At 46.0% G+C, this 26,029-nt stretch overlaps 1 protein-coding gene and 1 pseudogene across 5 annotated transcripts in view; both read left to right on the top strand.

Moving 5' to 3' along the window:
• The first annotated feature begins 413 nt into the window (after nucleotides 1–413).
• Nucleotides 414–885, top strand: LOC123461409 (annotated as a pseudogene).
• A 12,780-nt stretch (nucleotides 886–13,665) lies between these two features.
• Nucleotides 13,666–26,029, top strand: part of Pwwp2a (PWWP domain containing 2A) — a 43,336-nt gene continuing 30,972 nt past the window's right edge. For 4 of the 5 annotated variants that reach the window (XM_045152872.1, XM_045152870.1, XM_045152869.1 and 1 more), the window contains exon 1: nucleotides 13,666–14,271. In XM_045152872.1, coding sequence (XP_045008807.1) covers nucleotides 13,700–14,271 — 572 coding nt within the window. In that variant the 5' untranslated portion in view covers nucleotides 13,666–13,699. Of the gene's footprint in view, nucleotides 14,272–15,151; nucleotides 16,360–26,029 lie in introns of all 5 variants that reach the window. The other variant, XM_045152871.1, reaches the window with a different exon arrangement.

The following is a 26,029-nucleotide window of genomic DNA, read 5'->3' as shown; positions in this document are numbered from 1 at the left end:
GACGGGGGGGGGGGGGGGGGCTGGAAATCACAGTTCAAGACCTCAGCTACACAGTGGATTTGAGATCGGCCTGGGTTGCATGAGACTTTGTCTTTAAAAAAGTCAAGAGAGATGTCTTAGCTGTTAAGCGCTTGCCTGTGAAGCCTAAAGACCCCGGTTCGAGGCTCGGTTCCCCAGGTCCCACGTTAGCCAGATGCACAAGGGGGCGCATGCATCTGGAGTTCGCGCACCCATTTTCTCTCTCTATATATATATCTGCTTCTTTCTCTGCCTGCCTGTCACTTTCAAATAAATAAATAAAAAATAAACAAAATTTTAAACAATCAAGAGAAGGCAGCTGTGGAGGTATTCGCGCTCCTGTCTCCTTGCCAGCGCCGCCGGGGTGCCCTCCCAGAACCGCGCCAGCCGCTGCCAGCGTCGCCACCTCCCGGAAAGGAGCCGCGCCCAGCGGGGGCGCCGCCCGGGGGCCCTGGGCGCAAGAGACTACTGCAGAAGCTGATGACCTTCATGATGTCTGGTGACAAAGGAATTTCTGCCTGCCCTGAGTCAGACAACCTTTTCATGGATAGGGACCGTGCATGGAGCCGCTGGCGCAGCGTATGGAGAGCTGAGGTGTGAACTCTCCCTGGAGCTCCCCAGTGGTTACCCTTACAACGCACCCTGCCGCCGCCCCATCGTGGACCCAGGGTAACATCTGCTTGGACGGCCTCATGGATGAGAGGGTCAGCCCTGTATGACTCCAGGCCCATCATGCTGTCCATCCAGAGCCTGCTAGGAAAACGCAGCATCGACACACATGCTGACGAGCTCTGGGAAAATCTCACAGCTTTTAAGAAGTACCTGCGGAAAACCTACTCAAAGCAGGTCTCCAGCCAAGAGCCCTGACCCCAGCTGTCCAGCCTCTCTTTCTGTCGTCTTTGTAGTTTCCTTAGATGGTCTGTCCTTTTCCTTGATTTCTGTATGGACTCTGTATCTTCAGCTGTGGTTTTTTTTTTTTTTTAATTAAGTCTACTTGCGCCCTTGCAATGTATATTAAATAAATATTAAAAAAAAAATCAGGGCTGGAGAGATGGCTTAGTGGTTAAGCACTTCCCTGTGAAGTCTAAGGACCCAGGTTCAAGGCTCGATTCCCCAGGACCCATGTTAGCCAGATGTACAAGGGGGCACAGGCGTCTGGAGTTCCTTTACAGTGGCTAGAGGCCCTGGCGCGCCCATTCTCCCTCTCTCTATCTGCCTCTTTCTCTCTCTATAACTCTCAAATAAATAAAAAATAAAAAATAATTTTAAAAAATCAAGAGACGCAGGGTATGGAGGTGCAAGCCCTTAATCCGAACAGAGGTAGGAGGATCACTGTGAGTTTGAGGCCAGGTCAGCCTGGGTTACAGCAAGACCCTACCTCGAAAAAACAAACAAACAAAGAACAACAACAAATCAAGGACTGGAGAGATGGCTTTAGCGGTTAAGCGCTTGCCTGTGAAGCCATGTTAGCAAGATGCGCAAGGGGGCCCACAGGTCAGGAGTTTGTCTGCAGTGGCTGGAAGCCCTGGAGTGCCCATTCTCTCTCTCTCTCTCTCTCTCTCTCTCTCTCTCTCTCTCTCTGTCACTCTCAACTAAATAAAAATGAACAAAAAAATTTTTATATCAAATAAAAATAATAAATAAAAATAAAATATTTTAAAGGCTGGGACAAAAGGTGTGTGCCCCCATGGTTTCTCTACTTTGAAAATGCTGACGTTTTGGGTCTCATCATTTATGATGCAGGGCTACTCTGCGCATTGTAAGATGTCCATCAGAAGCTGGCCATGGTGGCCTATGCCTGTAATTCTAGCTCTGGAGAGGCTGAAACAGAAGGATCACAAGTTCAAGGCTAGGTCTCCAAAAAACGGGGGAGCACGGTTTTGAGAACCATGAGCCCCACCTGGCTGGGAGGAGCAGTGCTGTAATTGACCAGCAATGTGTGCATCTGCCTACCCAGCGCTGGGATTAAAGGCATGTGTCACCATGCCTGGTTTGCGACAGAATCCTAATCTTATTATGTAGTTTGGGCTGGTCTGGAACTCACTTCATAGTCCAGGCTGGTCTCTAGCCTGAACCAGTTTTCCTGCCTCTGCCTTCCAAGTGCTAGGATTAAAAGCATGAGCCTGGCGCAATTTCAGTTGGAAGCTCAGCTGGCAGGTCATCAGAGCACTGCTCTATACCACCCCGACATTTATCCTTAACTGAAGCTGGTTGTGTGCTTATAAAACAGATGTCTAAGAAGCTGCTTTTGCTATAAAGCAATGGCCTGGGGCTGGGATATGGCTCAGTTGGTAGAGTGCCTGGCTGGATTCAATCCCAGAAACTGCAAGAAGAAAAAAGGGGTGGGGAGAAGGGGCTGGAGAGATGGATTAGTGGTTAAAGCACCTCCCTGCAAAGGTAAAGGTAAAGGAGACAGGTTCTAATCCTCAAAACCCATGAAAGCCAGATGCATGAGTCTGGAGTTCATTTGTAGTCTTGGAGGCCCTGGCACACCAATTCTTTCTCTCCCTCTTTCTCTTGCTCTTGAATAAATAAGTAATAAAGTGTTTTTTAAAACCGGGAGGGCTGGAGGGATGGCTTAGCGGTTAAGGCATTTGCCTGCAAAGCCAAAGGACCCAGGTTCAATTCCCCAGGACCCACAATAGCCAGATGCACAAGGAGGCGCATGCCTCTGGAGTTCATTTGCAGTGGCTGGAAGCCCTGGCATGCCCATTCTCTCTGTCTCTCCCTCTCCCTCTTTCTCTATCAAATAAATAAATAAATAAAAATAAAATATTTTTTAAAACCAGGAGTGGTGGCGCACGCCTTTAATCCCAGTACTTGGGAGGCAGAAATAGGAGAATCGTGGTGAATTTGAGGCCAACTGCAGACTACAGAGTGAATTCCAGGTCAGCCTGAGCTAGAAAAACATAAAGCAAAACAAAACAAAATATTTTAAAAATCCAGTTGTGGTGGCACACATCTTTAATCCCAGCACTTGGGTGGCAGAGGTAGGAGGATCACCATGAGTTCAAAGCCCTCTTTAGTGAATTCCAGGTCAGCCTGGGCTACAGTAAGACCCTTCCTCAAAACAAACAGACAAAAAAAGTTAAAATGAAGCTGGAGAGATGGCTTAGCAGTTAAGTGCTTGCCTGTGAAGCCTGAGGACCCAGGTTCAAGGCTCGATTCCCCAGTGGTACCCACATTAGCCAGATGCACAAGGGGGCGCAATACGTCTGGAGTTCATTTGCAGTGGCTGGAGGCCCTGATGCACACATTCTCTCTCTTATCTATCTGCTTCTTTCTCTGTCTGTCACCCTCAAATAAGTAAATAAATAATAAACAAAAAAATTTTTAGAAAAAGTTAAAATGATAAAATCTTTCAGGACTAGTAGCACAAGCCTGTAGTTCTAGTTATTCAAGAGGCTGAGGCAGGAGAATCAGAAATTCAAGGCCTGTGTCGACAATTGAGTAAGACCCTGTTTCAATTTTTTTTTTTTAAAAAAAAGGGCCTGGGGATGCTTGTCTAGTATGTGGGAGCCCATCTCCCCATTTATTTATTTTTGAGGTAGGGTCTCACTCTAGCTCAGGCTGACCTGGAATTCACTAAGCAGTCTCAGGGAGGCCTTGAACACACAACAATCCTCCTACCTCTGCCTCTCAAGTGCTGGGATGAAAAGCGTGCACCAGCATAACCGGCTATTTTATGTTTATTTGCAAAGAGAGAGAGAAAGGACAAACATGGGCATGCCAGGACCTCTAGCCACTGCAAACAAATTCCAGATGCATGCATCTATCTGGCTTATGTGGGACCTGGAGAATAGAACCTGGGTCCTTAGGCTTTGCAGGTACACACCTTAACTGTTAAGCCATCTCTCCAGCCCACCAAGATCACTTTTGGAGATCTTATATAGCACAGGGTCAGAGAGAAATGATTTGCTGGAGGGGTGCTCTGGGGCAGAGTATGCATGAAGCCCTGAGTCCAATCCCTAACACCAAAAAATGACTTGAATTATCACATTTTTTTTTTTCTAGAAGTGGTTTCATGAGGAGGAACCAAGGGTTAAAGAGCAGCAGGAGCAGGCAGAGCTGGCTGGAAGGTCGAGCGGACCAGAAACGACTGGCCTGGAAACTTTTAGAAGACTACTCACCCTTAGTACTTACTAGGTTGGCTCTTGCAGCCCACCTGGCAGACCCTCTGCCAACTGGAATACAGGGCAGGCGCTTCCAGGCCTGAGCTATTTGCTCTTGGCGTCTTGACCTGCTCTGCAGCTGCTAAACCAGCTCAGCGCTGTGTGAACCCCACGGGGCGCACAGAAGTCAGTGAGCCAGGCCCTCGCAAGGCTACCGCCTTAGTTAGTGATTTCTTCCCTGTGCCCAGACAACACAGCCCTGGCACCTGCGCTGAGGCAGCCCTGGCCGCACAGCTTCTCTGCACATTGTGTGTACATGTGAGTTTAAAAGAAGACCTTTGGCAGTTCCTTAGGCCAACCCACATTTCACAAGGAAGCCAACACAAGGCAAAGGAGCGAACAGACTTCCAGGGCAGTCTGGGTAGGTTCTGTCCAACCCTCCCATACCTGAAACTGGGCCAAGTTAGTTCCCCCCAGAAGTACTGGGCCCACCGCAAAATAAGTATAGCTTTCTCTTAAGAACCTGATGGAGGTTTTTTTTGTTTGTTTATTTGTTTTTGTTTTTGTTTTTGTTTTTTTGAGGTAGGGTCTCACTCTAGCCCAGGCTGACCTGGAATTCACTATGGAGTCTCAGGGTGGCCTTGAACTCATGGCAATCCTCCTACCTCTGCCTCCCAAGTGCTGGGATTAGAGGTGTGTGCCACCACGCCCGGCCTGATGGAGTTTTAAAATTATTTATTTGCAAGCAGAGAAAAAGAGAGAGAGAGACTGGAAATGAATGGGCATGCCAGGCCCTCTAGCTACTGCAAATGAACTCTAGATGCGTGCACCACTTTGCGCATCTGTCTTTACATGGTTACTGGGGAATCGAACTGGGGTTGTTAGGCTTTGCAGGCAAGGGTCTTAACCGCTGAGCCATCTCTGTAGCATCCCCCCTCCCCAGTCCTCTTTTTATTATTTTTATTTTTATTTAAAAATAGTTATTTATTTATTTGAGAGCGACAGAGAGTGAAAGAGGCAAATAGAGAGCGAATGGGCATGCCAGGGCCTCCAGCCACTGCAAACGAACTCCAGACGCATGCGCCCCTTTGTGCATCTGGCTAACGTGGGTCCTGGGGAATAGAACCTGGGTCCTTTGGCTTTGCAGGCAAATGCCTTAACCGCTAAGCCATCCCTCCAGCTCCCTCTTTTTATTTTATTTATTGATTTATTGGTGTTTTCAAGGTAGGATCTCACTCTAGCTCAGGCTGACCTGGAATTCACTGTGTAGTTTCAGGATGGCCTTGAACTCACAGCGATCCTCCTACCTCTGCCTCCCGAGTGCGCCACCATATTCAGCTTTATGTTTTTATTTTGAGATAGGGCCTCACTAAATTCCCCAACTGTAATCCCAGCACTTGGGGGGTGGAGGTAGAGGAGTATTACAAATTCAAGGCAGTCTGAGTTCCAAGCCAGTCATGGTTACATAGTAAGACCTTGACTCAAAAAACAAACAAAAGAATAATCTTATCACCCCTAAAATAAATCTCTATTCTGCAGGGCCTCGTGTCACAAGCCTGTAATCCTATCTGCTCTGGAAACTAAAGCAGGAACATCATAAACTCATCATAAACTGCCTGAACTACAGAGTGAGTTCAGAGCCAGCTAGGACAAGATGGGGCCTTGTCACAACATACGCCTTCAACATAGAATGGAAGAGAAAGGCTGGGGACACTGCTCAGCGGTAGAATATTTGCATCGCATGCCCAAGGTCCTAGCTTACTCACTTTCCCCAAATTTCCCCTAGGCCAACAGGCACCTAGGTTCTGTCTGGGTAGATTTGCATAAACTAGGCATTCATTCAAATGGAGCAGTCCTTTGTGTTCTTTTGGTATTAATAGCCATCTAATGGGTGTGCTGTCTCCTGGCACTTTTGATTTGCATTTACCTGGTGCTCAAGTACAAGTATCTTTCTTTGTTTATTTATTTATTTGAGAGCAACAGACAGAGAAATAGGCAGAGAGAGGGAGAGAATGGGCCTGCCAGGGCCTCCAGCCACTGCAAACGAACTCCAGGTGTGTGCACCCCCTTGTGCATCTGGCTAACGTGGGTCCTGGGGAATCCAGCCTGGAACCGGGGTCCTTAGGCTTCACAAGCAAGCGCCTAACCGCTAAGCCATCTCTCCAGCCCCAGTATCTTTTTTTTAATCACTTTTCTTCCCTTTGTTTATTTTATTTATTTGAGAGTGACAGACAGAGAAAGAGGGAGAGAGAGAGAGAGAATGGGCATGTCAGGTCCTCCAGCCACTGCAAACAAACTCCAGATACATGTGCCACCTTGTGCATCTGGCTTATGTGGGTCCTGGGGAATCAAACTGGGATCCTTTGCTTTGCAGGCAAGCGCCTTAACTGATAAGCCATCTCTCCAATCCACAAGTGTCTTTTGTATTCTGTTTTCAGGCTGACCTGGAATTTGCTATGTAGAAGGAGAATGGGCTGCACTTGGGAATCTAGCTACTGCAAACAAACTCCCAAAGGCATGCACCACTGCACGTTTGGTTTTATATGGGCACTGGGGAATCATTAGGCTTTTCAGGGAAGCACTTTAACCCCTGAGCCATCTCTCCAGCCCTCTTTTGTATTTTTTGTTTTTAATTTTTTTTTTTTTTTTGAGGTAGGGTTTCACTCTAGCCCAGGTTGATTCACTCTATAGTCTCAGAGTGGTCTTGAACTCACTTCCATCCTACCTCTGACTCCCGAGTGCTGGGATTAAAGGCGTGCGCCACCATGCCCGGCCCTCTCTTTTGACTAGTAGTTTTAAGAGGAAACTACTTTAAAATTTTGCAATAACAGAAACCATTTATGAAATGCCAAGCATGATACTGCCTTGTTGTCTTCAAAAAAAACCTATGTTTATTTATTTATTTATTTGAGAGAGAGAGAGAGAGAGAGAGTGATATGTGTGGGCCATGGCCTCCAGCCACTGCAAATGAACTCCGGACACATGTGCCACTTTGTGCATCTGGCTTTATGTGGGTGCTGGGAAATGAAACCCAATCTTTTATGCTTTACAAGAAAGCGCTTTCAACCTCTGAGCAAACTCTCCAGACCTTGCTGTTTTTTTGTCCCCCGCCCGCCCCCAGGGTAGAGTCTCATTCTAGCCCAGGCTGACCTGGAATTCACTATGTAGTCTCAGGGTGGCCTCGAACTCACAGTGATCCTCCTACCTCTGCTTTCCCAGTGCTGAGATTAAAGGCGTTCACTACCACACCTGGCCTCTTTTATTCTTTTGGAAAAAAAAAAAGAAAAAAGGATCTTTAGGGCTGGAGAGATGGCTTAACAGTTAAGGCATTTGCCTGCGAAGCCAAAAGACCTAGGTTCAATTCCCCAGTACTAACGTAAGCCAGATGCACAAGGGGCATGTGTGTCTGGAGTTTGTTTGCAGTGGCTAGAAGCCATGGTGTGCCCATTCTTTGTCTATCTCTCTTCTCTCTCTTTCTCTCTGCTTGCAAATAAATAAATTTAAAAAAAAGAATGCATATTTCTTAAAAACAAATCTTTAGCTGGGCATGGTGGCACATACCTTTAATCCTAGCATTCAGGAGGCAGGGGTAAGAGGATCGCTGTGAATTCAAGGCCAGCCTGAGACTACATAGTGAATCCCAGGTCAGCCTGGGCTAGAATGAGACCCTATCTGGAAAAGCCAATATATATATGTATATTCACATATATATTTACATATATATTTACATATACGTGTGTGTGTTTACCATCAGGCTTTGTATGAGTGGCAGGACACTGAAAACAACTACATTTGACCACTGAGCAATTTCCCTATCCTGCCCCCTTTTGAGAATGGGTCTCCTATGTCTCGGGTCTCAAATTTGTTATGTATTCAAGTATGATCCTGAAGTCGTTATCTCCCTGCCTCAACCACCCAGGTGCTGGAATTATAGGAATGTACCACCGTACCTGTTCTGACTGCTGTTTTACATACCTTCCTTTCTCTCTTTTTTCTTTTTTAAGTAAGTAATTTTATTTATTTATTTATTTGAGAGAGAGAGAGAGAGAGAGAGAGAGAGAGAGAGAGAGAGAGAGGGGGAACGTGTGTAATTGAGAAAAGCAGATAAAGACAGAATGGGCGCCAGGGCCTCTAGCCAATGTAAATGAACTCCAGATGCATGTACCACCCTGTGCACCTGGCTTTATATGGGTCCTGGGGAGTTGAACCTGGGTCCTTCGGCCTTGCTAACAAGTACCTTAACCACTATGCAATCTTTCCAGCCCCCTCTCTCTTTTTGACTTATGAAGTGAACACATTTTACATTGTAATTGTTAATTGTTAAAGAAGTAATTTTTTATCAGTGTGGACTAATTATGCAAAGTAATGAGTTTCCTGGTGATACTTCACATGTGGCTGTAACACATGTACACAGTGCACCTTGATCACATTCAGCGATGCAGCTCCTCACTTCATCTTCACAGGGACCTCACGAACCGTTCTGTGATGTTGTTTCTGCTGGTGGAGAAACAGGGAGAGGCCAAAGAAGTTAAGTAACTTGAGTGCAAACTTACAAAGCAAGGAAATGGCCAGACACGTGTCACAAAGTCTGAAGTCATGGCCTAGACTAAGGAGCTCTCATGACATTCTTTTATTACTATTGTTATTAATTAATTAATTAATTTAAGGGGGTTAAAGAGGCAGATAAAAAGAATGGGCACACCAGGGCCTCCAACTACTGCAGACAAACTCCAGATGCACAACCCACCTTGGGCATCTGGCTTATGTGGAATGGATCCTGGGTTCTTAGGCTTCACAGGCAAGCACATTAATGGTTTTATTTTATTGGTTTTTTCTGAGGAAGGCTCTCACTCTGTCCCAGACTGACTGGAATTTACTATGTAGTCGCAGGATGGCCTTGAAATCATGACAGTCCACTTACCTTTCCCTCCCAAGTGCTGGGATTAAAGGTGTGTGCCACGGGCTGGAGAGATGGCTTAGCGGTTAAGCGCTTGCCTGTGAAGCCTAAGGACCCCGGTTCAAGGCTCGGTTCCCCAGGTCCCACGTTAGCCAGATGCACAAGGGGGCGCACGCGTCTGGAGTTCCTTTGCAGAGGCTGGAGGCCCTGACACGCCCATTCTCTCTCTCTCTCCCTCTATCTGTCTTTCTCTCTGTGTCTGTCGCTCTCAAATAAATAAATAAATAATTTTTAAAAAAAGGTGTGTGCCACCATGCCTGGCTCTTATTTCATATATATATTATTTATTTGAGAGAGAGAAAGAGGGAGAAAGAGAGAGAGAGAGAGAGAGAGAAAGCGCAAGCATGGCCATGCCAGTGTTTCCAGCCTCTGCAAACGAACTCCAAATGCATGTGCCACCTTGTGCATCTGGCTTATATGGGTCCTTGGGATTAGAACCAAGGTCCTTTGGCTTTGCAGGCAAGAGCCTTAACTGCTAAGCCATCTCTCCAGATCCCTCTTCTTATTTTAGTGTATTTCCCTGACTAACATCTCCTATTGGACTTTTACTAAGGGCCACTTGAGTTGAAATAGATAGCCTTCATTTATTTATTGCTATTTTCAGTCTTTTCCATTAAAAAATCAAAAAACAAAAAACTGGAGGCTGGAGAAATAGCTTAGCAATTAAGGCACTTGCCTGCAAAGCCAAAGGACCCAGGTTCAATTCCCCAGGACCCACATAAGCCAGATGTACAAGGTGGAACATGCATTTGGATGCACAAGGCGACCCACATATCTGGAGTTTGTTTGCAGTGGCTGGAGGCCCTGGCACACCCATTCTCTCTTTCTCTCTTCCTGCCTCTTTCCCTCCCTCCCTCCCTTTCTCTCCCTCTAATAAATAAATAAAAATAAAATATATTTAAAACAACAAAAAAACCACAACTGCACCCGGGCATGGTGGCACACGCCTTTAATCCCAGCACTTGGGAGGCAGAGGTAGGAGGATCACCATGAGTTCGAGGACATCCTGAGACTACATAGTGAATTCCAGGTCAGCCTGGGCCAGAGTGAGACCCTACCTTGAAAAATAAAAAATAAAAAAAACCCTGGAATTCTGGGGCTGGGATTCAGACAGTATAGTGCCTGCTGTAAAAATGTGAAGACCAGGCTGGAGAGGTGGCTTAGTGGTTAAACGCTTGCCTATGAAGCCTAAGGACCCCGGTTCGAGGCTCAATTACCCAGGACCCACGTTAGCCAGATGCACAAAGGGGCACACGCATCTGGTTTGCAGTGGCTGGAGGCCCTGGTGAGCCCATTCTCTCTCCCTCTCTCTCTCTCTGTCTGTCGCTATCAAATAAATATATAAATAAATAAATAATGTGAAGACCCAAGTTTGATCCCTAAGAAACATAAAAATGGTGGGTGCAGGACTGGAGCGATGGCTTAGTGGTTAAGGAGCTTTCTGGCAAAGCCAAAGGATCCATACTTGATTCCCCAGTACCCACAAAAAGCTAGATACACAGGTGGTACATGCATCGGGAGTTTGTTTGCAGTGGCTGGTGGCCCTAGTGCACCCATTCTCTCTCTCTCTGTCTGTGCCCCTTGCTCTCTCCCTCTTTCAAAAAAATAAATAAATAAAATATATTTTTAAAAAGATGGGTGTGATGGTGTGCTTGTAATGTCAGCACAGGGGAGGCAGAAATAGCCCTGGAACTCACCTACCAGCCATTCTGGCTGCTTTGTGAGCTCCAGGTCCTATCTCAAAAACAGGTGGATTGGGGCTGGAGAGATGGCTTAGCAGTTAAGCACTTGCCTGTGAAGCCTAAGGACCCTGGTTCAAGGCTCAGTTCCCCAGGTCCCACGTTAGCCAGATGCACAAGGGGTCGCACACATCTGGACTTCGTTTGCAGTAGCTGGAGGTCCTGGCCCACCCATTCTCTCTCTTCTTTCCCTATCTGCCTCTTTCTCTCTCTGTCAGTATCAAATAAATTAAAAAAAATTAAAAAAAAAACCAAAACAAAACAGGTGGATGGGCTGGAGAGATGGCTTACTGGTTAATGGACCTTGCCTGTGAAACCTAAGAATCCAGGCCCAGAATCTACGTTAGTCAGATGCACAAGATAGTCTATGTGTCTGGAGTTTGTTTGCAGTAGCTATAGGCCCTGATGCTCCTACTGTCTTTTGCTTTCTTTCATAAAAATAAAATTTAAAAATTAAAAAAAAAAAAAAACCAGGGCTGCAGAGGTGGCTTAATGGTTAAGGCGCTTGCCTGTGAAACCTAAGGACCCAGGTTTGATTCCTCAGTTCCCACATAAGCCAGATGCACAAGGTGGTGCATGTATCTGTAGTTCATTTGCAGTGGATGGAGATCCTGGTATGCCCATTCTCTCTCTAAATATCTGCTTCTTTCACTACCTCCTCCTTCAGATAAAATAAATAAATAATAAAATTATTCTCAGGTGGCACCTGAGAAGAACCACAGCCAAGGTTGCTCTCTGGCCTCCACATGCATCCATGTGCTTCTGCAATACATTTGAACATGCATATTTGCACACACACCAGTATGCGCACATACATACATATTCATGCACAAAACCAAAACCTGTCTGGAACTCTATGTGTTTACTAGCAGAGTGACCTTGGAAGGGCCTTTTGAACCTAATTTAAAAGTAAAATGGAGCAGGGTGTGGTGGTTCATGCCTTTAATCTCAGCACCTGGGAGACAGAGGTAGGTGGATCGCTGTGAGTTCAAGGCCACCCTGAGACTACATAGTGAATTCCAGGGTGGCCTGGGCTAGAGTGAGACCCTACCTTAGAAAACCAAAAAAAAAAAAAAAGAAAGAAAGAAAGAAAGAAAAAGAAAAACCAATAAATAAATAAATAAAAAAGTAAAATGTTATAATAATAGTACTTGTCTTATTGTAAGGATCACGAGATGATATTCTATATTCTATAGGGCTTGTACTAGGGACTGGTATATGGTGCTCAATGACTCTCTCTCTCTCTCTCTTTTTTTTTTTTTTTAAGTTTTTGTTTTTCAAGGTAGGATTTCATTCTAGTTCAAGCTGACCTGGAATTCACTATGTAGTCTCAGGCTGGCCTTGAATTAACAGTGAACCTCCTCTGCCTCCTGAATGATAGGATTAAATGCATGTGCCACTATACCTGGCCTCAAATACTCTTTGTTTGTTTTAGATATTTTATTTATTATTTGAGAGAGAGAGGAAAAATGCAGATAAGAGAGAATGGGTCCGCTAGGGCCTCTAGTCACTGCAACAGAACTCCAGACACACCTTGTGCATCCTGCTTTACCTGGTATTGGGCAATCGAACCTGGGTCCTTTGGCTTTGCCAGCAAGCACACCTTAACTGCTAAGCCATCTCTTCAGCCTTCCATTATACTTTGGAATTTTATTTTTACTTCAACTTTAGGTAACTTTTCTTCCTTCTCTTCTGTAGGCATTCTGGATGCCTGACATCTTTTGCAGTAAAGGGTTGACTGATTCTGGGGAGCTATCTAAGAGAAATGGGTGGGGACTGAAGACTTATTTTTTTTACTTTGGTTTCTCGCGGTAGGGTCTCACTCTAGTTCAGGCTGACCTGGAATTCACTCTGTAGTCTCAGGGTGGCCTCGAACTCACAGCGATCCTCTTACCTCTGCCTCCCAAGTGCTGGGATTAAAGGCATGCACCACCAGGCCGGGCTACTTTTTCTTATTCTTTCACTGTAACAGCAAGCCAGTCATACCCTTTCCAGTGGATTTGGATACCACAAACATGTAAAGAATGCACCCACTTAGCCTACCGTACAAGGTACCTCTCCTGTTTCTTTAGAATCTACCTTCTTGGGAAATCAGTAGGTTCCTAGAAAGTGTAAGTCCTTTGTTACTGAAAACTGAAGTCAAGGAAAATACTGTGGGGGTCATGAGGTTGTGGAGAAGGTCTTGGGTGTTCTATCCTCAGCACCTAGTAAGGCCACTTGTAAAAAAAAAAAGGTGTTCAAAAGTGTTCACAGAATGATTTTCAAACTTTGCTCGTCTTTCCCACAGAAACCTGGCGTGGCCACACTCCATCGCAAGCAGGTCGGCGCCTAGAAATAACATTTATTCTAAGGCTCTCTGCGCAAGGATTCTTGGGAAATGCTTCCCTCCCGCATTCTCCCGCTACTCCTCCCTTGGGGTCGTCTTTGAAAGAATTGGCCCGACACGTGATTCCCTATAATAAGCAGGAACGCGAGCCAATCACAATGCAGAATTTCCTTTCCGACCAATGGTAAGAGGCGGCTAGCCCGTAGCGCCCGCCTTCCCCAACTCCTCCTCTTGGATTCGACATTTGACAATTCACTTGACCAATGAGAAGTTCGTACTCTGGGTGCGGGGGCGGGACTAAGTGGGTGACGGACGTGCGCGCGCGGCCAATGGGTTGACACACGTGCGGGAGGGGTGTGAGGACGGAGCCAATGGCGCGGTGCCAATAACGAGCATCAGGGAAAGGGCGGGACGAAACTGTTAGCGGGAGGGAGGGAGGGAGGGAGGGAGACAGGGAAGGAGGGGAGGCCTAGGGAAGCGAGCAGCGCCGCCGCCGCCGCCGCCGCCGCCGCAGCCCGAGTCGGAGGAGGGAGAAGCCAGGAAGAAAATGGCGGCCGTGGCTGCAGAGGCGGCGGCGACCGCGGCGTCCCCGGGGGAAGGGGGCGCCGGCGAGGCCGAGCCGGAGATGGAGCCCATTCCGGGCAGCGAGGCCGGCACGGACCCTCTTCCGGTCACGGCCACAGAGGCGTCCGTGCCGGACGGCGAGGCCGACGGGCAGCCGTCCGCCCCTCAGGCCGACGAGCAGCCGCTCCTGCCGCCGCCGCCGCCGCCGCCGGGGGAGCTCGCCCGCAGCCCCGAGGCGGCGGGGCCGGAGCTGCTGGAAGCGGACAAGCAGCCGGCGCGGGCGGCCGAGCCGGCGGCAGCCGCGGCTCAGGAAGGGGGGCCGGCCCTCGCCGCGCCCCCGGCCCCGCAGCCCGAGCCGTCGCCGGCTCGCGACGACGCGACCAAGCCGCTGCCGCCGCTCGTGCCGCCGGCCGGCGGGGACTCGGCCGTGTCGCTGCTCTTCCCGGGCTCCGAGGTGCGGGTCACGCTGGACCACATCATTGAGGACGCGCTCGTCGTGTCGTTCCGCCTCGGGGACAAGCTCTTCTCCGGGGTGCTCATGGATCTGTCCAAAAGGTACCGCCCGTCCACCTCCCAGCCCCCTCGGCGCCCAGGTCCCCAGGGACCCCCCGGGCGGACCGCCTCTGCACCCCTGTCGGTCCCAGGCCCCCGCCGCCCGCTTGCACCGCTTGCACCGCCTGCACCGCCCTCCGCTGCTGCTGCCGCTGCTGCTGCTGCTGCTGCCGCTGCTGCGCGGGATGCGCGCTCCGCGTGGGGCCGGCGTGCGGCCGCAGAGGGCGGTCCCTGCCCCAGGTGTGTGCCCGTGGGCCGATGCCACTGGGCTCACCCCATACTGGGGCGGGCGGGTTCATCATGCAAAATGCGGATGACTTTATTATTTATTTATTTATTTGCAGAGAATAGGGTGCTGGGCGCGGGCGATGCTTGGGAAGTACTTGCCTGTCCTCAAATTAACCTTTAACTTCGGCGCGGTTGCAGAATCGGATGTGTGCGTTGGGGGGGTTCCCCAAAGGTTCCCTGTCAACATGAGCCCCGCTTTAACTGTTAATTGTTAGTGCTGGAAGTAATTCCCTATAGGTAACTCTTCGATAAGCAAGTGTATTTTCCTAATTCTAGTCATAATTTGAAGTAATGAAGGAGAGATAAGGAGGCATGTTTAAAACCTGTAATAATAGCTACGTGGTGTGGCACAAGTGTTCGAATGACTTCTTTTTTCTTTCTCTTGCAGTACTGGGGATTGAATCTCAAATGACTTCTCATACTGTATTTACCGCTAAATTTTATGTTTTGACTAGAAAGTTGAGCTCACCTACAAACTTGTGTCTAAGCCAGTACCTTTCATCTTTTGGTTTATATTGTTATGAGCACTGCTTTGAACAGGTAAAGAAGTGTGTTTGCAGTTTAGATGTAACCTTTTTATTCTCTTCTTTTGCAGATAGGAAGTGCAGAGACTCCCATTCATGGCTCTCCATTCTGTTTCCTGCAACAGCACACACACTGTGGTGTCTCACCTATGTGGAAATGGCTTGCTAGTAGTTATTTGTGGTGCTGGAGCTCCACGAGGCCCTTCTCTCTCTCTCTCTCTTTTTCCTTTTCCTAGGTAGGGTCTCGGAGACACTCTGGCTCAGGCTGACCTGAAATTCACTGTGTAGTCTTAGGGTGGCCTTGAACCCTCTGTGATCCTCCTACCTCTGCCTCCCGAGTGAACTTTTGTTCTTTACTAAGCAAGGGTGATACTGCTGTGCTGCACCTCCAGCCCTTGTATGTTTTACTTACTTATTTTTCAGTGCTGGGGATTGAACCAGGGCCTCTCCCATGTGAGGCACTTTTTCCACTGAGTTAGATCCCTAGCCTTTATTTTTGCTTTAAATTAAGTTGCCTATGCTGGCCTTGAACTTGCAGTCAGCCTGCCTCAGCTTCCCTAGTTGCCCCCACACCAAAGCCTGATTTTATGTTTTACTTTATTTATTTAATGTTTTGGTGTTTTGAGGTAGGGTCTCACTGTAGGCCCAGGCTGACCTGGAATTCACTCTGTATTGTCAGGGTGGCCTCGAACTCAACAGAGATCCTCTTACCTCTAGGACTGAAGGCATGTTCGACCATGTTTTACTTTTAATTCCTTGTCTTGTCATCAAGCCACAGAAATCCATCCTCCTTCTCCATTTGGGAAAAGCCATTTACAATTCATATGGTGGATGGTGGGGAAAGATAGGTGCCTGTGCAGTGGCTCTGTACCTTGTTCAGACTGAAGGTTTTTTTTCCTGTTGTGTTGGCTTTTCTCCAGTTTTTTTCCCTTGCGGTAGAGCCTTGCTGTAGCCCAGGCTGACCTGGAACTTCACTATGTAATCATAGGCTGGCCTCGAACTCACAGCAATCCTCCTACCTCCACCTCCCCAGTGCTGGGATAAAAGGCGTGCGCCTCCATGCCCATCTCAGTTTATCTTCTTTTCATTTTGGGTTAGTACTAGTGTTAGTACTTTGGTTTTCATAGTGAGAAAGCAGAATGAAATGTGTGCTTTCTCCTGGTGTGTTTAATTACAAGAGAGACACTTTAATGTGTATGCTATTGAATCAAACAGAAGAGGAGGCCAGTGATTGTGTGAGAATCTGAATTTCAAATCTGCAAAAGAAAGGTGCAGAAAGGTAAGTTTTTGGAAATAGAATGGATAGTGCTTTCCTGTTTTGAGGTGCTCATTCTGTTCATTTCCTTTAGTTTTGTTTCCTTTGATGGAGAACTGTAAATTTCAGTTTTGGTCTACTTTGCTAACTTTTAAAAAATTTTTTATTTTTTTTTGAGGCAGGGTATCCCTCTAGCCCACGCTGACCTGGAATTCACTGTGTAGTTTCAGGTTGGCCTCTAATTTACAGGGATCCTTCTACTTCTGCCTCCCAAGCACCACCACGCCCATCATTTTCCCTTTTTGAAAGAGTGGGATTTGGTCTCTGTTGCTCAGGCTGGCCCTCAAATCCAGTGTTCAGTTCTGCTTCTTGCCTTAACCTGCACAGTAGCTGGGACCACTGCAAGGTATATATCCAGCCTTCAGAATGGATTTATCTTTTCTTTCTTTTTTTTTTTTTGAGATAGGGTCTTGCTCTGAGCCCAGGTTGACCTCGAGCTCACTGTGTAGACTTAGGCTGGCCTCAAACTCATAGCAATCCTCCTGCCTCTTACTTCTGCCTCCTGAGTGCTAGGATGAAGTACTGTTGATAGATTGTACTGAGGCTGTGATTACTCTGTTACTCATCAGTCACTCTAACAATAATTTGTAAGCTATTTGAATTGGCCATTGAATTACAAGACTAGGTAAAAATGAGCACTTCCTATTGAATGCCCTTTCTGTGCCAGACATTGTTCCACATGCATTAGTGTTTGTTACTGTGGTGGTATTTTTCATTTCTACCAGAGGAAATTGAGGTTCATTTAATTTGGTCAGTTAGCTTGTGACCATCATATTTCTTTTATTACCATCATGTTTTAGTTGGGGTAGCAAGTTTTTTTTAAGAGTAAAAAGTAAGTAATTATGTATTTCTCCAGTTCACTGCTTATCTTAGGATATATAAAGGGTCTTGAGGGCAAGCAGGTTTCTTTAGTAGATCAACAGTCATGCCTCTGGATACTGGCGAACACACAAAGGGAGCGCTGAAGTTCAGTGGACAGAGCTGGGCGACTGTCAGTTCATTTCTGTAGTCTTCAGAAACGCTGGTTATTGCTAGGCATGGCGCCTTCAATCCCAGCATGTGGGAGGCAGAGGGAGGGTCATCCTTGAGTTCAAGGCCAGCTTGGGACTACAGAGTGAGTTCCAGGTTAACCTTGGCTAGAGTGAGACCCTACCTTGAAATCACCCCCTCCCCCCCAAAAAAAAGTTTAGTTACTGCTTTTATATATTTTAAGAATATTATTGCCGGGCATTGTGGCACACATCTTTAATCCCAGCATTTAGGAGGCAGAGGTAGGAGGATCGCTGTGAGTTCAAGGCCAGCCTGGGACTATATAGTGAATTCCAGGTCAGCTTGGGCTAGAGTGAGACTCTACCTTGTAAAACAAAACAAAACAACAAAAATATTCTTTTGTAATCAGAGAGTGAACAGTTTTTTATTTATTTTTTTGATACTGGGGATGGAACCCAGGGCCTCAAGCATGATTTTATTTTATTTTATTTTATTTATTTGAGAGAGAGAAAGTAGATAGGACCTCTAGCCATTGAAAATGAACTCCAGATGCATATGCCACCTTGTGCATCTGGCTTACATGAGTATTGGGGAATTGGACTTGGGTCCTTAGGCTTCACAGGCAAGCCCCTTAACTGCTAAACTATCTCTAGCCTTCCTCTTAGTTTTTATTTAGTTATTTATTATTTAAAAATTTATTTTTGTTTAGTTTTATTTATTTATTTGAGAGTGAAAGAGGCAGACAGGCAGAGTGAGAGAGAATGGGTGCACCAGGGCCTCCAGCCATTGCAAACGAACTCCAGAAACATGTGCCTCCTTGTGCATCTGGCTTACGTGGGTCCTGGGGAATTGAGCCTCGAACCAGGGTCCTTAGGCTTCACAGGCAAGGGCTTACCCACTAAGCCATCTCTCCAGCCCTCCTCTTAGTTTTTAAAAAAACATTTTTAAACATTTGTGTGTGTTTGTGAGAGAGAGAGAGAGAGAAAGAGGCAGGCTGTAGGGGTGCCAGGGCTTCTGGCCTCTGAAGATGAATTCCAGACCCATGCGCCTCTTTGTGTATCTGGCTTTACATAGGTATTAGGGAATGAACCTGAGCAGGCAGGCTTTGCAAGCAAGCTCCTTAGCTGCTGAGCCATCTCCCCAGCCCTTTTCTTTTTAAATCCCACTTCTCAGCCATGCTTAGTAACTAAGCCATAGCTCAAATATGGAAGCAGGTGTTGCTTCAGTACCCCTCTAGTCCTTTGAGGCTGATCTGTTTGGCACAGACAAGCACGGCACATACAAACTTGATGCCTCAGTTTACCACATACCAACTTGATGTCTCTTCAGTTGATGTACAATCACGTATTTAAAGACCTTCCAAAAAGGACAGACCCCCATTGTTGGCCTTACTTTGTAGCGATCCTGTCACATAGTGATTGCATAGTGGTCTTGTTTGTGTAAGTGTGAGCCATGGTGTTCTTGACAATGATAATGTTCCTCTGAATATACCCTTTAAGCCACACATGACTAAATGATCAAGTGTCCTGTGCCCCACCAGTCACTAGCCCAGGCTGACTTGGAACTCGCTCTATAGCCCTAGGCTGGCCTGGAACTCACAGCGTCTTCCTTACCATGCCTGGCCACTGTCTGTCATTTTCCTCCTAGGTATCTTGCTTTGCCCATAAATGACATAGCTTAAAATGAGGATATTTTGTGCATCTAGTTACAAACAGATTTTGTTTGGTATAGCATTCATTTGAAACCAAGTGCGTTTTGTAGTTTACTCTGAGCTCCTTGCTGCTGCTGCTTTGTAACCAGCCCTCTCATTGCCTGTGGCTGAGGTCATAGCAGTGTGTAAGGAGAGCGGTCTGAGAATGGCAGTTGACACTCATCAGGTAACCCTGTATATGCACATGCACCTGCACGATTTTTCTTCTGATAGCCTCCTTTTTTTTTTAAGTCTTGAAAAACATTTAAGAGGATGCAGTGGTGCATGCCTTTAATCCCAGCACTTGGGAGGCAGAACCTCGAGACTACACAGTGAATTCCATATCAGCCTGGAGTGAGACCTTACCTTGGAAAACCAAAAATAAATAAACAAATAAATATTATTTTGAGGGATAGAGAGAGAATGGGTGCAGCAAGACCTCCAGCCACGGCAAACAAACTTTAGATGCATGCCTAAAGTTGGGATTAAAGATGGTCACCACCATACCTGGCCATATCCTCCCTTTTTTAAAAAAATATTTTTGGGCCGGGCATGGTGGTGCATGCCTTTAATCCTAGCACTTGGGGGCAGAAGTAAGAGGATTGCCTTGAGTTTGAGGCCACCCTGAGACTACATAGTGAATTCCAAGTCATCCTGGACTAAAGTGAAGTCCTAGCCTGAAAAAACAAAACAACCCCTATCCAAAAAAATTGTGTGTGCGTGTGTGTGTTTGCAAGCAGAGAGGGCTAGAAAGAGAGAGAATGGGTGTGTTAAGGCCTCTAGCAAATTAACTCCAGATGTGTGCAATACCTTGTTCATCTGGCTTTTCATGGGACTGGGGAATTCAACCCTGGTCATTAGGCTTTGCAGGCAAGTGTCTAACCACTGAGCCATATCTCCAGCCCTTCTCATATCCACTTAATCTGAATTTTTTAATTTTGGCATGCTGTAAGCATTAATTGACTATTTTACTGTTTTTTCCACTGACTATTTTAGGCAGTATAGTGAATGAATGTTGTTCTTTCTGGTGAATCCCAGGCATATCCATACATATTTCAATTTAGGTTTTGAAAAGATATTGTAGAAAAAATAAGAACCATATCCATACTACCGTGATGAACCTGGGATATAATAGAGGTAGTCCTTTACCTCCTCAAACGCCTACCTAGTCAGCCAGTGCTAAAATGTCACAGACCTTGTAATAAACATCTCAAAATATCGGAGAGAAAAAGGAGAGAGAAAGAATATGAATGGATGAGTGAGACTGGGCACACCTTGCTGCAAATGAACTCAGGAACATGAGCCTTTGCTCCCAAGCCCAAGATTTATTTTTTTAATTTTTTTTTTTTTAGGTAGGGTTTCACTCTAGTCGAGGTTGACCTGGAATTCACTCTGAATTCTCAGGGTGTCCTTGAACTCATGGCAATCCTCCCACCTCTTCCTCCCGAGTGCTGGGATTAAAGGCGTGTGTCACCATGCCCTGCTAAGCCCAAGATTCTTTTCAAATTAGGGTTCAAACAAAGTTGATAGCTACAAATGTTAATGTTTACTAAAATGAGTATGGTAGTTCTTCCTGCTTGCAGACTTTCTCATCTCAGTTCACACCTGAAGGAACATTACTTTCTACCAAGACCAGGTGGTATTCTAGATCCTCCAGCCTCCACCTCCCTAGTGCTGGATTTCAGTCAGGTATGAACCATTATGCCTAGTCTGTGTTTTTGTTTTTTGTTTTGTTTGGAGATAGGGTCTCACTCTGGCCCAGGCTGACCTGGAATTAACTTTGTAGTCTCAGGGTGGTCTAGAACTCACAGTGATCCTTCTACCTCTGCCTCGTGAGTGCTGGGATGAAAGGTGTGCACCACCACGCCTGGCCCTGATCATAATTTTTTTCTTCTCAATTTTTTTTAATTAAACGTCCATGATTACAAACAATATCCATGATAATGCCCTCCCTCTCCCCACTTTCTCCTTTGAAACTCCATTCCCCATCATATCCTCTCCCCCCTCAATTTTGTTGTCATGATTTTTCCTCCTCTTGTGCTCGTCTTGTGTAGGTAGTCAGGCGCTGTGAGGTCATGGATGTCCAGGCCATTTTGTCTTGGGGGGAGCAAGTTGTAAGGAGTCCTTCCCTTCCTTTGGCTCTTAACATTTCTTTCTGCCACCTCTTCCATAATGGACCCTGAGCCTTAGAAGCTGTGATAGAGATATTGCAGTGCTGAGCATTCCTGTTATTTCTTTCCAGCACCATGATGCCTTCTGAGTCATCCCAAGGTCAGTGCCATCTGAAAAGAGAAGATTCTCTTCCAAAAGTGAGAGTAGCATTAGTATAAGGGTATGAACATTAAGAGAAGTGCTTACTGAGCAGTTTGATAAGCATAGCCAGACAGCAGCAGACAGACGTTACACCCCTTGGGCTCATGACTACCCCTCTTTTAAGTTTTCAGTATCAGGGATATATTCCCTCCCATGGAGCAGGCCTCCGGTCCAATTAGAGGGCAGTTGGTTTCCAGCATGATAAACGTGCCACTATTGCACCTGTTGGCTCATTTGGCCTGGCTGGCCATATATAAGGCTTGCAGTGTCCACTGTTGAGTATCTTCCCTGGTGGTGATTTCTCTCCCATTGAACTGTATGCAGAATGGCTTCTTCCAGCTTTCTGTCAGCTGGTGGTTTACATGGAGGAGGTTATCAGCTCAGTTCCAGCAGGATTTCTCAGGCCTTGCAGCCCAAGTATGTAGAGTCTTCAGCAATAGGGTCTTACCATAGATTCCTGGTGGGAAACCAAGGACCTTGGCAGTGGCCTATAACGTTTTGGGGGCATCAGGGACCTCCCTGGCCAATAACTCACTGGAAGGTATCCCATCCTTAGCCCTGAAAATTTTCTAGCAACAATCTGTGGCTCCTGAGTCTTCCATTGTCCAAAAAAGTAGGTTTCCATATGATTTATTTATATCCTTTTAGATTTTGATTAGCCCTCCCTCCACCTTTCCTTTACTCAATCTCTTCCCTGACCTCACTTGGGCCTTTTCACCTCCATTATTATTCTACTTACATATATACAAGACCATCCTATTAAGTGCCCCTCTCCCTTCCTTTCTCTTCCTTTATATTTCTTTTCTAGCTTACTGGCCTTTGCTACTGAGTTTTGCTACTCACACAGAAGTCCAGTCATCTGTAGCTAGGATCCACATATGGGAGAGAACATGCAACATTTGGCTTTCTGGGCCTGGGTTACCTCACTTAGTATAATCCTTTCCAGATCCATCTATTTCCCTGCAAATTTCATAACTTCATTTAAATTAAGGTTTTTTTTTTTCTTCAATTTCCTGGTTCCTGGTTATTTGAGGGAGAGAGAAAAAAACGAGAATAGGCACACCAGGGCTTCTAGCTCACTGCAAATGAACTTCAGCCTCATGCTCCACCGTGTGCATCTGGCTTATGTTGGACCTGGAGAATTAAATCTGGGTCCTTAGGCTTTGCAGGCATGGTCCTTAACTGCTAAACCATCTTTCCAGCTCCCTAATTTTAAATTTGAGAAAGACAGAAGAGGCAGATACAGAGGGTGAGGGTGAATATGAGCATATTGGGACTTTCTGCTGCTGCAAAGAACTCCAGCTGGGTGTAGTGGCACATGCCTTTAATCCCAGCCCTTGGGAGGCAGTGGTAGTTGGATTGCTTTGAGTTCTGTGAGTTTGAGGCCACCCTGAGACTACAGGTGAATTCCAGGACTGCCTGAGGTAAATCAAGACCCTTCCTCATTAAAAACAAAAACACAACAACAACAACAAAAACACATGCACCACTTTGTGTATCTGGCTTTATGTGGGTACTTGGGAATCAAACTGGGCCCATCAGTTAAAAGCAAAAGTCTTTAACTGCTGTACTATCTCTCTAGCCCTAGATTTGAGATTTTCTTTGTAAACCTGGCTGGTCCTGTACTTGTTATGTAGCCTGGGGTAGCCTCAAACTCAGAGCACTTCTCCTGCCTCTGACTTCCAAGTGTTGAGCATGTAGGTATTCATCAAGCTACACTCTGTTCAGGGAGATTTTACGTTATTCTCATGTTTAAGGTAGCTACAAAGGCAAACTGGGGGTGGTGGGGAGATGGCCCTCATGGTTAAAGGTGCTTGCTTGCAAATCCTGCTGGCTTGGGTTCAGTTCCCTAGCCACCCATGTAAAGCCAGATGGGCATTTGTTTGTAGCAGCAAAAGACCCTGACACATACATACACATATAACCTTTAAAAATAGTATAAAGCCTCTTTGATATTCTGAGAAGTCTTTCTGAATACATTTTTTGACTTGACACGAATTAATGAATTAAAATATCCTGAGGTGCTGGGTGTGATGGCCCACACCTTTAATCCTAGCCCTTGGGAAGTAGAGGTAGGAGGATAGACATGAGTTCAAGGCCACCCTGAACCTACATAGTGAGTTCCACGTCAGCCTGAGCTAGCATGGGACCCTACCTCAGAAAACCAAAAAAAAACAAACCTGAAGTAACACTAACTGTAAATAAAGGTTTGGGCCTAGAGAGATGGCTTAGCCATTAAAATGCTTGCCTGTGAAGCCTAAGAACCCGGGTTTGATTCCCCAGTACCTGTGTAAGCCAGATGCACAAGGTGGTGCGTGTGTCTGGAGTTTGACTATAGTGGTTGGAGGTCCTGGCATACCCATTCTCTCATCTGCCTCTTTCTTCCCCCTCCAGTGAATAAGTAAATAAAATGTTAAAATAAAAGGTTTGTAGCTGGGAGTGGTGGCGCACACCTTTACTCCCAGGCCTCCCAGGCAGAGGTGGGAGGATCGCTATGAGTGAGGACACCCTGAGATGACATAGTGAATTGCAGGCCAGCCTGGACTAGAGCAAGGCCCTACCGCAAAAAACCAAAAGCAAAACAAAAAGTTTGTATATTGTTGTAGTTAGTTGATTTTAGGGTTGATATATGTAGAACATATTTGCCTAGTTACTTTAAAAAGTTACAATTTCTTTTGAAAAATCACGAGATTTTACTGTTTAGGTTCTGAAAGCAATTTATGGAAAGCTTACTTATTTTTAAAGGAAATATAAACCAAGACAATGATTTCTTTTCTTTACAGAGACATGAATGTATGGTGCAATAGCCCTACTTTGGGGAAAATAAGCAGCCATTCTGGCGGAGCAGTGAGTAGTAGTGTCAGTAGTGTATATGAACGTGTCCAGGTTGAGGACTTAAGTCCTCAGGTGGTGGTGTCCTTGAATACTGTGTGGAGTTGTGCTTATTTCAAACACTTGAGTCTTCTCTTTGTGATTTTTCTGCTTATAATTTGAAGTGTTAAGGGCTCCCATACCAAAGTAGCAGAGGCCAGTGCCAGTCATTGTTCTGACCCAGGCAGCTCAGGTGCTCCCTGCCGTGCCGCACCTATGGGCTCTAGTGCACACTCTGCTCTGATTGCAAGGTGGGGACTGTGAGGCACTGGTTGGAAATTAAATCTAGTGTGAGTCCGAAAGCAAAGAAATAAACATATACTTAGATACATGCACACATGCATTGTATGCCTGCTTTTTTCCCCATTTTTTTTTCAAGGCAGGTCTCACTTTAGCCAAGGCTGATCTGAAACTCACTCTATAGTTCCAGCCTGGCCTCAAACTTACACTGATCCTTGATCCTTCTACCTCTGCCTCCCAAATGGTAGGATCAAAGGCCTGTGCCACCACACCACTTTTTTCTTTTTCTTTTGAGGCAGACCTGGATCTCAGAGATCTTCCTATCTCACCTCCCCAGTACTGGGCCTAAAAGCATGTACCACCACTCACTGCTTCAATTTTTTTTTTTTTTTTTTTGAGGTAGGGTCTCACACTAGCCTAGGCTGACCTGGAATTCACTCTATTCTCAGGGTGGCCTTGAACTCATGGCGATCTTCCTACCTCTGCCTCCCAAGTGCTGGGATTAAAGGCATGTGTCACTATGCCTGGTAGGACTGATTTTATATTGACAAAAAGTAAAAGGCTGGAGAGATGGCTTAGCAGTTAAGGTGCTTGCTTACAAAGCCTAAGGACCCAGATTCAATTCCCCAGTACCCATGTAAGACAGGTGCATAAAGTGGTGCATGCATCTGTGGTTTGTTTGTAGTGGCTCAAGGCCTTGGCATGCCCATTCTCTCTTTCTGCTTCTATCTCTCTCAGCTAAAGTAAATAAAGGTGAAACATATTCTTAGTTATATATGCCTGTAAAGTAGTAAAGTGTATTTCTTTTTTATTTTTTTTTTCATGAGCCACCACGTCTGGCTTGTAAAATATAATTTCTTTTCTTCTTCTTCCTTTTTTTTTTTTGGTTTTCAAGGTAAGGTCTTACTGTAGCTCAGACTGACCTGGAATTAACTCTGTAGTCTCAGGGTGGCCTCAAACTCATGGCGATCCTCCTACCTCTGCTTCCCATGTGCTGGGATTAAAGGTGTGTACCACCACACCCTGCTCAAAGTAAATTTCTCATTGGCTCCATTTTCCCTGGAATCCTGAATTAATACAGACACATTGCCAGAAAGAAGCTTGCTGTAATAGCCAGCAGATCTTAGCAGACAGTAAGGGAAGGTTACATTCCTGCTAGACAGATAATGATTCTGCTAAATATTCTGCTAAATACTCTAACATGCATAGATAGGGATGTGCAGCTTGGCAAGCAGGTCCAGCTTTTCACTGTGCAAGGAGCCTTTCAAGCTTAGTTGCCCACTGCAGGCTTAGTGGTCCATCATCTTCACCACTTTCTCTTTGAACCAGTGTGTATGGTTGCCTTTCTTTTTTTTTTTTTTTTTTTGGTTTTTCAATGTATGGTCTCAATCCAGCTCTGAGGCTGACCTGGAACTCAACTCACTCTTGTATGTTTCTGCTCTTTGGGAGAATGCCTAGCTTTACTTTCTCTGATTCTTAGTAGCTGAATGGCTGCTGTATGCTTGCCCTTTCTGTTCTTCTTCTTCTCCT

This window comes from Jaculus jaculus, chromosome 6 (genome assembly GCF_020740685.1).
Source record: "Jaculus jaculus isolate mJacJac1 chromosome 6, mJacJac1.mat.Y.cur, whole genome shotgun sequence".
Classification (NCBI taxonomy): domain Eukaryota; kingdom Metazoa; phylum Chordata; class Mammalia; order Rodentia; family Dipodidae; genus Jaculus; species Jaculus jaculus.
This window is presented reverse-complemented; position numbering and strand designations above follow the sequence as displayed.